The sequence below is a fragment of the Panthera uncia genome (assembly GCF_023721935.1).
Source record: "Panthera uncia isolate 11264 chromosome C1 unlocalized genomic scaffold, Puncia_PCG_1.0 HiC_scaffold_4, whole genome shotgun sequence".
NCBI classification, from domain to species: Eukaryota; Metazoa; Chordata; class Mammalia; order Carnivora; family Felidae; genus Panthera; species Panthera uncia.
This window is the reverse complement of record NW_026057585.1, coordinates 4277753-4290794: the sequence shown is the minus strand read 5'-3', so window position 1 is coordinate 4290794 and position 13042 is coordinate 4277753. Positions and strand designations below refer to the sequence as shown.

Below are 13042 nucleotides of genomic sequence, written 5' to 3'. Positions count from 1 at the left end.
TAATAGAACTGTAAATTGAACTTAGTCTATTAAACAGACTCAGGAGCACCTGGGTGGCACAGTCAGTTGAGCGTCTGACTTCAGGCTCAGGTCATGATCTCACAGTTCATGAGTTTGAGCCCCACGTTGGGCTCCGTGCTGACAGCTCAGAGCCTGGAGCCTGCTTTGGATTCTGTGTCTCCCTCTCTCTCTGCCCCTCCCCTGCTCACGCTCTGTTTGTCTGTCTCTCTCTCAAAACTAAATAAAAACATTAAATTTTTTTAAATAAATAAAATAAAAAGGCTCAAAATCTTTAAAAAATTTTAAAAAACAACCCATAGAGTCAATTTGTATAGAAAAAAGACCACAGATTTGAGCACAGACTTGGAGTTCAACAAGTCTAGATTCAAACCCTAACCCAACCACTATGTGCCTTGAGTAAACTGTTTAACCCTTCTAAATATCCATCATCATATTTAATAAACACTACCCCTAATACAGTTATCACAAAGAACACACAAAATAAAACACTGTAATTAGCACATTATCTGGTTACTAACAAACATTAGTTAACTCCCAGCCCAGTCCCATTCATTTCTTTAATTTGTATAAAACAGAAAATATTAATCTGAATTTATAGCTCTGATATCAATAGAAATAGGAACACTGTGATGCCTAATTTTCTTTTTATTCTTCTCAGAATGAGGTGAGGGCTGGGATGGTGAACAGCTCAGCTGTATGCTACTGAGAACAAAGGTCTGTAAAGAGTTCTAGAAAGTGGTGTCCTCAACAATAGTTCAGTCACCCCATAACTCAGTATCTTCCTCACCTCAACCATTTAATAAAGCCAATACGAATGTGGCGAGCACTGTCACCGATGAATGTATGGGGTAGTAAGAGAACCCAGAGAATACCTAGCTCAACCTGGAGGGAGGTCATGGAAAATTCCCCGAAGGAGGCAGTCACCTGAACTAAACCAGGCAGGCAAAACTGGTGAGGACTACAGGGAAAGGAGCGGAGAAGGGAAAGCTGTAGAAAAAGAACTGTGTGAGTGAAGACATAGGATGTGGTTAGATGTGGGAGAACTGGAAGCAGTTCTTATCGCTGGAGTATGAAGCGCTGTTGGATACATGAGAAGAATGGAGAAGCAAACAGGGCTGGGGCCAGGAAGGAATTCATATAACAGAGGAAGGACCTTGGACTTGACCCTGTCAGTGATGGGGATAGCAAACAACAAGGCTGCCACTGGGGGCGCCTGGGTGGCTCAGTCGGTTAAGTGTCTGGCTTCAGCTCAGGTCATGATCTCCCGGTTCATGAGTTCTAGCCCTGCGTCAGACTCTGTGCTGACAGCTCAGAGCCCGGAACCTACTTCAGATTCATTCATTCTCTCATTCTCTCTCTCTCTCTCTCTCTCTCTCTCTCTCTCTCTGCCCCTCTCCTGCTCACACTGTCTCTGTCTCTCAAAAATAAATAAGTGTTAAAAAAAATTAAAAAAAAAAAAAAAACAAGGCTGCCACTAGAAATCAAAGAATTGGCATGAGTGAAAAAAGAGGAAGGAAATCTGTGGTGGGAAACCGAAGACTGAGAGTCACTTTAAATGACAGCACATCAAAAGAAATAAATATTGCCACAGTGAACTTATCCAGCATTTCTGCCAACCTTTCTAAAAAAATGCACACACACACGGAGAAAGAAACATCCTATAAGGATGTTCATATAAAGAGGTACTTCTTAAAAATCCTGGGGTATGAAATTGTATTAAAATATCATTTCACTGGCAGAGCTTTCCCCAAGAGTGCACCTTCCTAGTTAATATCAAAGCAGAAAACTGAGTGTAGTATCAAAGAAAATTCAGCAATGAAATCACGATAGCATTTAATCTTTATTGGCATCAGAAGCCTTAGTACCTAATATAACAAAGAGACACTCTCCCACAGGGCAAGGAGATTATTAGAATGGGGTCAAATTCCCAACAAGCATCTCATCCTGTCCAATATCACTGTAAGGATCATTAAAAAGAGAAAAATTTTAATTTTTCCAGTTATTATTATCATTACTTCGCAGTAATTTTTTTGAATTGAAAAAAATGGTCTCTGAAAAAACCTACCAGAGAAATGGCAAAAGCTAAAGAGGAGAGAGAATATGACAGAAAGAGCAGAGGGTTGAGAGTGAGGTCCTAGGATCAAGACACCAAGAAGAAATTCTAGAGGAAGTCCAATACTAGGGAAACCCAGTAGAAAAGTATTAAAAAGAACAATCTGGGGATTAAAAGCAAAAATGTGTGCCCTTCCAGGAAATCATGTTATTAAAGTTTTAAACCCTTTTAATCTTTTTCTATTCATAGTGTACAGATCTAAAGAGTACTCTAAATAATTAGCTGCTACAGATAAGGGAAAGCAATTTGGAGACTAAAGAATACCAGGTAGTAATGGCGGCAATCCAACATTAAGACTTCTTTGCTGGGCAAAATCCCTCCCTGGTGCTGGAGTTTCTTCCTTATAACATTAGCTTATTCTTGGGTTTCCACATTAAATCATCAAGTTCTCTCAAAAGGGCTCAGTTCTTAGTCACTTAATCAGCTCTTAATTGTTTCCACTTTCAGTTAGATAAACAGATGTAAACAGAAATTAGAACCAAATGTCTGCATAAAATCACTTAACTTTCAAAAATAAGTGGAAAATCTGCCTGAGACAACATCAGACACTTCCAAGAGGCTGTAAAATTAAGCAAGACTACTCTTCTAATGTCAGACGCCGAAAAATCTATCGTATGTGCAAAAGGGGATACAAAAAAGGAAAAAAATTAGAAATGTAGACGGGTGTCATAAAAATAATGTCATCAAGCCTGGGTGGCTCAGTTGGTTAAATGTCCGACTTCGGCTCAGGTCATGATCTCACAGCTCGTGAGTTCGAGCCCCGCGGCGAGCTCTGTGCTGACAGCTCAGAGCCTGGAGCCTGCTTCGGATTCTGTGTCTCCCCCTCTCTCTGCCCCTCCCCTGCTCACGCTTGCACTCTCTCTCTGTGTCAAAAATAAATAAGCTTAAAAATAAAAAAATTTTTTTAAATAATAATGTCATCAACAGTACCTGCCCTGCAATTATCCTTTGCATAATTACAGGACATGACAATAAGATGAAACAGATTTCTGTCCATGAATAAGCTCTGAACTCTTGTAGTGTGTATAACTTATTTTCACTTTTTAGTTGGAAGAAGGAAGAGTATTTCAATAGCTTTTTCATACAATTATGATTATTCTTTGATACTACACCAAAACTTAACGAGTTGTAGGTTTTATCCCAGCTTTACTGAGATATAGTTGACATATAACATCGTAGAAGTTTAGAGCATACAATGTGATGATTTGATATATGTGTGAGTTAACACATCCATTACTTCAGATAGTAACCATTTGTTTGTAAGTGTGGTAAGAACATTTATATTTTCATAGTTAATTATGTTCTCTTCCTCTCAAATATTTATTAAGTATCTGCTATGTTCCAGGCAATGTGCTGCTTTTCCCAGACCTCAGAGTCTGTCAGTCATGCCCTTCCCTCATACCTGCCAGAACACCTCAGCATGGTGCTGAGTTCAGAGCAGCTGCCCAATAAATACCTGTAAAAAGATTTTTCTTTAAATGAACATAATAAGAGAACATATGGGGTTAGCACTATACCCAATGATGTAGCACAGAGAGCCTTGTAAAAGATGCTCACTTCACTAGCAGCCTGCCTCTGGTCACCAACCCACCTCCCCTTCTGACTGAGTCACCACAGCGTGCATACCTGTCCACTGAGGGGGGCAGCGGCAGTTGTAAGTATTAACCCCGTCCACACAAACTCCTCCATTCTGACACTTGTGGTTAGGGCAGTCATCAATATTCCGCTCACAGGTGATCCCTTCAAAACCTGGTTACAGAAGAACAAGAAAAAATAATGAATTCTCAGGCAGAAGTGATCAGCTCTTCCACAGAACACGGTCATCAGAACAGACCTACCTCATTATTTCAGTTCAACAGCCAGCAGCTGGCCAACTATGTATCTGCTCACCATACAGACTCACCAAACAAAAAATCCCCCAATCTTCTGTCTTCTCTTACCTCAAGAATAGCTAGACGGTTAAAGTGACTCATTATGCCAATGACATGACATGCCTTCACAGTTACCTCACAAGTACTTCAAAGTATTTTTATGAAATAAAATCCCACTGAAGATAAATGTCTACTTGGACAACTATTCACTGGTTCTTAAAAAAAGCGGGGGAGGGGAGTAGATTTTCCCCTGCTCCATGCTGGATTAATAGGGAGAACAGATAAAAGATCACCTAATTAAATTTAAATTCAGTTACTTTTTTCTTGAGGTTGGGGTGAGGAACATAAGAAAAATACTAAGCTCACAGTCTAAAGATATGGGTCAAGTTCCAATCTCACTACCTACAAGCTTTTGAACACGGTAAATTACAAACTCTGAATTTGCTTCCTCATCTGTAAAATGAGGCTGATTCCACTTGAGCAACCTGTCTTCCTAGGTTGTTATGAGTGTCGTATCACGAGTACATTATATATGTAAAAAGCTGTCTGAAAATGGGATGGCATTATTACTAATTAAACTTACCAGCCTCTCAAATTCTTCCTCCTGCTCTGCACATTTATAGCATTATTTCCTTTCTCTTGATTTTTCTCTTTTATGAAAAGTGAAACCAGCACACCAAGCTTCATCCTAACTGCCCACAGTGTGTTTCTCTGTAGTTTATATATTGAGCTTTTTCTTTTCTTTCTCCTTGCTGCCAAATCCCTTAGCTATTAAAATAGAAGACTACCAGCCTTAAAACTGAATGTTCAACTGAACAGTCTCCTGTTTGAAATATAGTATGACTAACTATTTGCCTCTTCAAAATGTCCCTTAAGGTTCCTCTTCCTCACTCAAAACCCTTATTGGGTCTTAAACTAGGCACTGGGGATATAGCTGTGAGTAAAAAGAGACAGAGTGTCCCTGCTTCTGGGTTATTTACAGCCTGGTGAGCGGGACAGACATCAATCACATCTTGCTTTATGCATCCCTACCACGAGCTACTGTGATATTCTACATTTGTTCTGTTACACTGCAACATGGCTGATTTCTCTGAATAAAGTGACAGTCATGTAAATGGGTATAAACCAAATGGTAAAAAAAAAAAAAAAAATTTACCGAGAGACCAAAGGAAATTACTTCATAGAAGATGGGGATAATTGAAAGCTTGACTAAAGAGAATTCTATTTCTCCAGGCATTTGGTACTCAGTCCATTCAAGCAGATGAATCACTAAGCAAGCTTGAGAAAGACTATGAAAATTTTTATAGACTCCAACTTTTAAAATTTTATCATATTACTCACATCTGTTTAATCATATGAAAGTCCTACAAATGAACTAGGTCAGACAATGCTGGTTTAAGCCCACCCCTAATTAAGATAAAGTGAGGGCAAATCTGCAGAGCCACCAAGTAGCAGTGTCTGAACAAGACCTGAGGTCTTTGCTCCTACTCTCATGCTCTTAATGGAAACATTCTTTAGAAAACTTAAAAATACAGTTTTAGAGTGTGAGAGGGAAGTAGGGCTCCTGGCCCACCACTGCTAGAACCTGTGTGGTCCAGTGGTATTCTAGAACTAGTAATGGCTATCCTCCCTCTAAGTTGATCTGTCTGGTGACTAAGACTAATACGGTTGACTACAGTGTCAGAGAGGTGATAAAGCCCTTGTCGTCAAACTATTAGGAATTGAAACTGTGACCCTGAATTTGTATTAGCCAGTGCTACAACTAACCGAATTCACCAACCACAGACAGGTTAAGAAAGCAGAAGCATTTCAGTAAACCACAACATATAAGAAATAAAATGTTTTCTTTTTATGACTATTTTCAAGGTTATTCTTCCCTGTCAAAGGTAAGTAGGTAAGAAGGCAGGTTAGTGAGAGTCAATTTGTAATTAGAGCATGGCCTCTGAGGACAAACTGCCTAGTTTGCCCATGCAGTAGGTGAGTGAACATGGGTAAGATACGTGACCTTTCTTTCCTCCCTGGGGGAATTAACAGGACCTACCTCAAAGGGTTACTATAAAGAGTAAACAAGTTAGATATATATTGCTCTAAATTCAGTAAATGTGCAGGGACAACTGAATATCTACAGACAAAAGAATAAATTGAACCCCTTTCCCACACCAACTCAAACTCTTAAGAGTTAAAGCTGTTAAGACTCTCAAAAGAAAACACAGGAGTGAATCTCTATAACTCAGGCTAGGCAAAGCTTTCTTAAATATGACTAAAAGCACAAGCAACAAAAGAAAACATAAAAAGTTTGGAGTTCACCAAACTTTAAAAACATTTGGGCTTCAACAGAAACCATCAAGAAAGTAAAAAGACAGACCACAGAATGAGAAAGAATATTTGTGAATCATGTATCTAATAAGACACTTGTGTCCAGGATATATAAAGAACTCTTACAGCAATAATAAAAATACAATATAAGTAATATAATAATAAAAAGGCAAATAGCCCATTATAGAATGGGTAAAGGACCTAAATAGACATTTCTCCAAATATGATACACAAATGGCCAATGAGCACATGAAAAGATGCTCAACATCATCAGCCATCACAGAAATGCCAATCAAAACAACAATGAGATATCATTTCACACCAACTAGGATGGCTGTAATAAAAAAGACAGACAATAATAAGTGTTATTGACAGACAGTAACAACCTCATATACTGCTGGTTGGGATGGAAAATAGTGTAGCCACTTTGGAATAGTCTGGCAGTTTCTGAAAAGGTTAAACAGAGTTACCATATCACCCAGCAAGTATAGACCCAAGAGAAAGAAAAACATGTCCACACAAAAGCTTGTACAACAATGTTCACAGTGGCCTTATTCATAATAGTCAAAAAAGCAGAAGTCACCCAAATGTGAATTAACCGATGAATGGATAAATAAAATGTGGTGAGCACTGAGTAATGTGTAGAATTGTTGAATCAATGCTTTACACCTGAACTAATACAACACTGTATGTTAATTATACTTCAATTTTTAAAAAGTGGGAAACAATGTGGTAAATCTGTATGTACAATGGAAAATTTTTCAGCCATGAATGGAATGAAGTACTGATACCTCCTGTGACATGAGTGAACTCTGAAAACATCATGAAAACATTAGGTGAAAGAAGCCAACCATGCAATCATCACACATGAAATGTCTAGAACAGACCAATCGATAGAGACAAAGTAGATTAGTACTTGCCCAGTGCTGGGGGAGAATCAGGGGCCAGTGCAATGTGAGTGCTAACGGTACAGGGTTTCTTTTGGAGTGATAAAGATGCTCTAAACTTGTGGTGATGGTTACACATCTGTGAATACACTGAAAACCACTCAATTTTACACTTTTAGACAGTAAATTATATTGTATACAAATTATATCTCAATAAAGCTATTATATTAGGCGGAAAGCACTTAAAACAGTGCTTGATGCATAATAAGTAATCTACACATATTAATACTACTATATATGTATAGAATCAAAGCAGCCCTTAGAACTTACCTACTCTAATCCTCTTATGTTACAGATGAAGAAGTTGAGGGCCACATGGCTGACTTATCCAAGTTTACATGCCTAATAGGTAGGAGTCAGTACTGAACCAGTTTCAATCAGTATGCTGTCTGCGGACCCCAGAGTTCCCTTACAAAAATGTGAAAAACTGACCTAAGGTTAAAAGTTCCCATGTCTGAGAAAACTCAAGCCAAATTAGTTCTCCTTCAGAGTTAAGAGAGGATTTATGCTTTAAAAATAGAGATACAGACCTCTTTTTGGAAACAGCTAGCAAATTCTTGTAAGAAAGTCTACCCAAGAAGGGGAGGCAGTGGAAAGGCTTATATGAATAAGTTACAGTGCAATCACTTCTTAAAAATATATTTTAAAGTTTTAAAGGAAAGGGAAACAGACAAGTCTCCAGACCTGTGGGTGGGATGGGTGTAACAGACTTACAAAGAGGCTCACATGACCGTACTAAAAGGAGTCTACTGCTTAAAGCCAATTCACATCCTTAAAAGGCCAAAAGAAGACAAATTAAACTTAGAAGGAACATTTTAAGACTGTGCTGTTATAAAACCATGGCCCACGTAACTGATAAATGATGACAGTAAGGGTGGGGAGCAGAAAAGAATCTTCTGAATTTGTCATCCCACACAGAGAATAGCATCTCTCAAGAAAGCATCCATATCTTTCCATTTTCAGAGCCCGGGATGTGTGAGGGTGGAAAGGCTTGTGGAGAGGCACAAAGAAGAGAGCACAAAGAAGAGAAGAGGACACAACTAGCATTCTCAGACCAGGCTAAAAGTCCGCAGGAACAGCTTTAGTCCATAGGGATGAAAGAGTGAGGGAAAAAAACAGGAATATCTAAACCTGGACAAAGGCAAAAACGTTCTATAGGGCTACCTCCCCCCCCACCCCCCACCCCAACCTCCCAAGAAGAAATCTGTCACAAAAACAAACTGGTCCCATCTCTGTCCAATGGGTTTTCTTGGCACACATCTTCCGTGCTCAGAATGAGCCAAGATGAGCTAGCTGATGCTCATGACCAGCCCATGGATCCCCCAGCCCCACCACCCTCCCAGGCTGCTGGTCCAACACGCCTCCCTCGATATCTCCCTAATGATCTCCACTCTTCAAACTTGATCACCAAAAAAGTCAGAGAAATTAATAAGGTAATTCAAGAGAAATAAATTCAGTATATATGTTTAATTTTTTTAATTCTGGAATACAAGAATTCTCTCTTCTATCACATTCAATTCAGTCATTTGAAAACTATTCATTGGGTCTCAATTTTGTGCCAGGCACAAATAAGTTGGGTACTGGCAGGAAGAGTTAAAATGAGAGTGTCTACGGGAAAGATGAACAAATAATCAGTTTGGTAAGTGCTGTGCAGGTATATGGATTGCCAAAAGACCTTAGGGAGGTCTTTAATCCCTATGGGGACTGGGAACATAGAAAGAATTTCAGTGAAATAGGTGCCTTTGACACATCATGAGTTCTATATAAAAAGGTGTTCTACATAAAAGGTGGGGTGGACAGGGGGAAGAAAGTGATAGAAAGCTGAGGAGATAGTATGGTCCAAACTACTGAGCACAGGAGAATAGGAAAGACTTCCAGGAACATCAACTAAAACTGGAACTGAAATAATGCACCCTGGAAAGTGGTATGATCATTTCTGCATCTGCTCCAGAGAAACCTGCCAAAGTATGATTAGTATAATACCCAAGAGAAAGTCACATGCCCCTGGCGTATGAGAATGCAAGAGGGAATTAATTCTAACAGTTTTAAAGCTCACCAAGAACGAAGAAGACACAAAAACCACAAAATGTGTTTAAGCTTTATTTTAATGATACAGGGCTATCACATATGATCACCCTGTGCAGTCCAGAGGTAGTTTATAAGGAATAAACCTCCATTGTTTGGAGTAGACAGATCAGACAGCTTTTTATGAATTTTTTTAAAAATCATAGAGGAATAGAGAGGTGTGGGAGAGAACAAAAAAGGGAAAGTACATTGGGGACCGGCCAATCCAACTGTAAATTCACAAGGCATGGCCAATAAATTCAAACAACCCACTGTTCTCTGATTACTTGTACTGCTTCCCAAAACCAGCCTAACTCATTCTCTCCCCACTAACTGGTCCTAACCCAAAAGTATTGGGAATCAATGATTCAATAATTTATTTTCTATTTTGTTGTTATGTTAAAATTATTCTGGCTAAGTGCCCCTCCTCGGGGCTTCTGCTAAAGACTTACTTAATGGTAGCCCATGAAGGATTTGGATTATTAACAGCTGATCATCCAAGAAGACGAAAACATGGTTCCTTGGTTTGATTCTATTAGTTCCCTCTTGAATATATTCCTTTTTTCTTTCCTCTGTGGAGAAACACTTCTTCCTCTGTCACATAAGAGGAGTTGTTTTTGCAGTTTTAATTCCCTCTGAGTCTTACAATGATATAAAATACTAAACTCATATTCCTCAACCATAAAAAGGAATTAAATCTTGCTATTTGTGACAACGTGGATGGACCTAGAGGGTAGTATACGCTAAGTGAAATAAGTCAGACAGAGAAACACCAAAACCATATCATTTCATTTATATGTGGGACCTAAAAAACAAAACAGACTCTTAAATACAGAGAACAAACTGGTAATTGCCAGAAAGAAAGTGGGGTTGGGGTGGGCAAAATAGGTGAAATGGATGAAGACATACAAACTTCCAGTAATAAAATAAATAAGGTCATGGAGGTGAAAAGTACAGCACAGGGAATGTAGCCTGTGATACTGTCATAATGTTGTATGGCAACAGATGGTGACTACATTTACCATGGTGAGTAGTGTGTAATGCACAAAATTGTCAAATCACTATGTTGTACACCTGAAACTAATATAACATTGTATGTCAACTATACTTCAATAATAAAAATTTAAAAATCAACTCACAGAAATCATAGTGTCTGTCCTTTGCAGGAAAAGAACTGTAACTTGACCATTTGAATATAATCACCAACTTGGTTCACTGACTTTCAGAGCTGAAAAGTACTCTAAAATTCTTCTTATCCAGTATCATATCACACAAGAACAAAAGGAGAATATGATTCCAGGAAGAAAATGAGGAGATCAAAATTACATTCTCAGTACTATATTTTTGTTGATTGTTTCCTTCGATGGAAGGAGGTAGATGGGGGATGGGCTAAACAGGTGATGGGTATTAAGAGGGGCACTTGTTGTGATGAGCACTGGGTGTCATACACAAGTGATGAATCACTAAATTCTACTCCTGAAACCAGTATTACCCTATATGTTAACTAACTAGAATTTAAATAAAAACTTGAAACAACAACAACAAAACACTATGATATTATACTAAAACTCAGTTGGTCAATAAATATTTGAATGCCTATTATGAACCTGGCACTGTTTTGGGGTGCTTGGGGTACATCACTGAACAAAAACAAAGATCCTAGCTTTTACTCTGAAGAGAGAAAGAAGCAGCAGAATTTAGAGAAGACAGACAATAAACAATAGACATAATGAGGTAAATTATATAGCACAAATTATATACTAAGCAGATGATAAGTGTTACAGAAAAAGAAAAGAAAAAGTAGACCAGGGCCAATAATTAAGGGGATAGGGGTTGGTTACAATCTGAAATAGGGTGATCAGGGTAGGCCTCAATTAAAAGTGCAAAGACTTGAAATGTGGCAGGAAGCACACACAGGAGCTGCAGAATACCTTACCAAACCTTTTCCCCTCCTGCTGACTTGATTTCTCCTTTGAGGAAGGAATATTTTCAATTCAATTCAATTCAATTCAATATTTCTCATTTGAAATAATGATTCTCCTCAAATAAGGGTGTTATTTACATTGAGTGATTATTATTTTTTATTATTTTTTAATGTTTATTTATTTTTGACAGAGACAGAGCACGAGCAGGGTAGAGGTAGAGAGAGAGACAGACAGACAGACAGAATCCAAAGCAGGCTCCAGGCTCTGAGCTGTCAGCACAGAGCCCGACATGGGGCTCGAACTCACAAACCATGAGATCTGACCTGAGCTAAAGTTGGACATTTAACCGACTGAGCCACCCAGGCGCCCCGAGAGACTGATTACTATTTTAAGTAACATTTTAGTCTCTCAAATAGTGTGGAGCATAATGGAAGGTGGGGCAAAGAGAATGATATTGCATTATGGAAAGGACTTGCTAAGAAAAAATAATCTCCAGACACGATTTCTCTGTATGGAAATAAGGTTAATACTCTCCAAACTCTACCTGGGACATAAAAACAGTGAGCATAAAATCTTACAAATTGTGTAAATACATATTTATTCACAGTGTTACTGCATCATCTATTGTTTTGAATTCTTTTTAAATTTCTTTTTATCCATTGTCTAAGCTAATGTCATCTGTTTTGGATCATGGGACCCTGAAAGGCAAGAACTAGCCTACTTAACTATTATAAATGTCTGCATGGTGCCATACATAGGCTGGAATGTAACAAAAACTATTTGATCATAATTCGAAGTAGTTTCTACTTTTTTTTTTAACCCAAACATCTCAAAAGCATTTAACAAAAAGTTTCACACATTTTCAAAGCACCTTCAGGGATAGACAAGCAGTGCACTGTGATTCAGTACAATGCACAGGCTTTGGAAATAACCTGTCTGGGTTTTAAGACTCAGCCCGACCACATGTCAGCTGTGCAACTTTGGGTAAATGACTTAACATCTCCAAACTTGAGCTATTTCACCTGGGAAAACTAGAAAATAATACCTATTCCCAAGGTTTTTGTGTAATTGAGCTAATGGATGCAGAAGTACCTGGCACAGTGCCTGACTCATAAAAGGCATTGAATAAATGTTAGTTTTCTCTTTGCCAACTCTTCTCCCCGCCCCTGCATCCTCATCCCAAAACCCAACCCACACACACACACACACACACACACACACACACACACACACACACTTCATCAGTGAGTAAACAAATGTCTTGCTTTAAATTACAAGCAGAGCATAAAAGATAGCCAAGATCTCCTTACTCCATCCCACGAGCCCTGGCAGCCTCTCAGCTGTGGAATCCCTGGTTATTTCCTTTCTCAAGGAGGAGATACTATTCTCGTTTGACAGATCCTTTCCTGGACACACTCTCAGAATTCCCTAAGGTTCTTATCATGGCTAATGGATAACAATGCAGAGACTATGGGAGTGAATAATCACTCTCTCCTAGCTAAAAACTTCCTTTATTGACTTCTCTAACTTCCCGTCAGTATTCCGCTGCCAAATCAACCTTTTTGTTCTGGGCAACTATTAAAAGTAATTTTCTTGAAACTGAAAAAACACATTTAGCCTTCAACAATAAATTGTGCTCACCTCAATTATTAACCATTTGGACTATTTATTAAAATATGTATAAAGTTAAATTGTTTACATTTCTGTTTCCTTCTTTAACCCTTAAAATAGAGCCAACAAATATGGGAGTGGAGAAAGATATCTTTCAGTTATTTCTTCTACAAG

General features: G+C 38.5%; 1 protein-coding gene across 2 annotated transcripts in view; it reads right to left on the bottom strand.

Annotated features, from left to right (window-relative positions):
• The window catches only part of NOTCH2 (notch receptor 2), a 163964-nt gene that overhangs the window by 76529 nt on the left and 74393 nt on the right, over positions 1-13042 (bottom strand). For both annotated transcript variants that reach the window (XM_049618358.1, XM_049618357.1), the window contains exon 5: positions 3761-3883. In XM_049618358.1, the coding sequence (XP_049474315.1) occupies positions 3761-3883 (123 nt within the window). The remainder of the gene's footprint in view (positions 1-3760; positions 3884-13042) is intronic.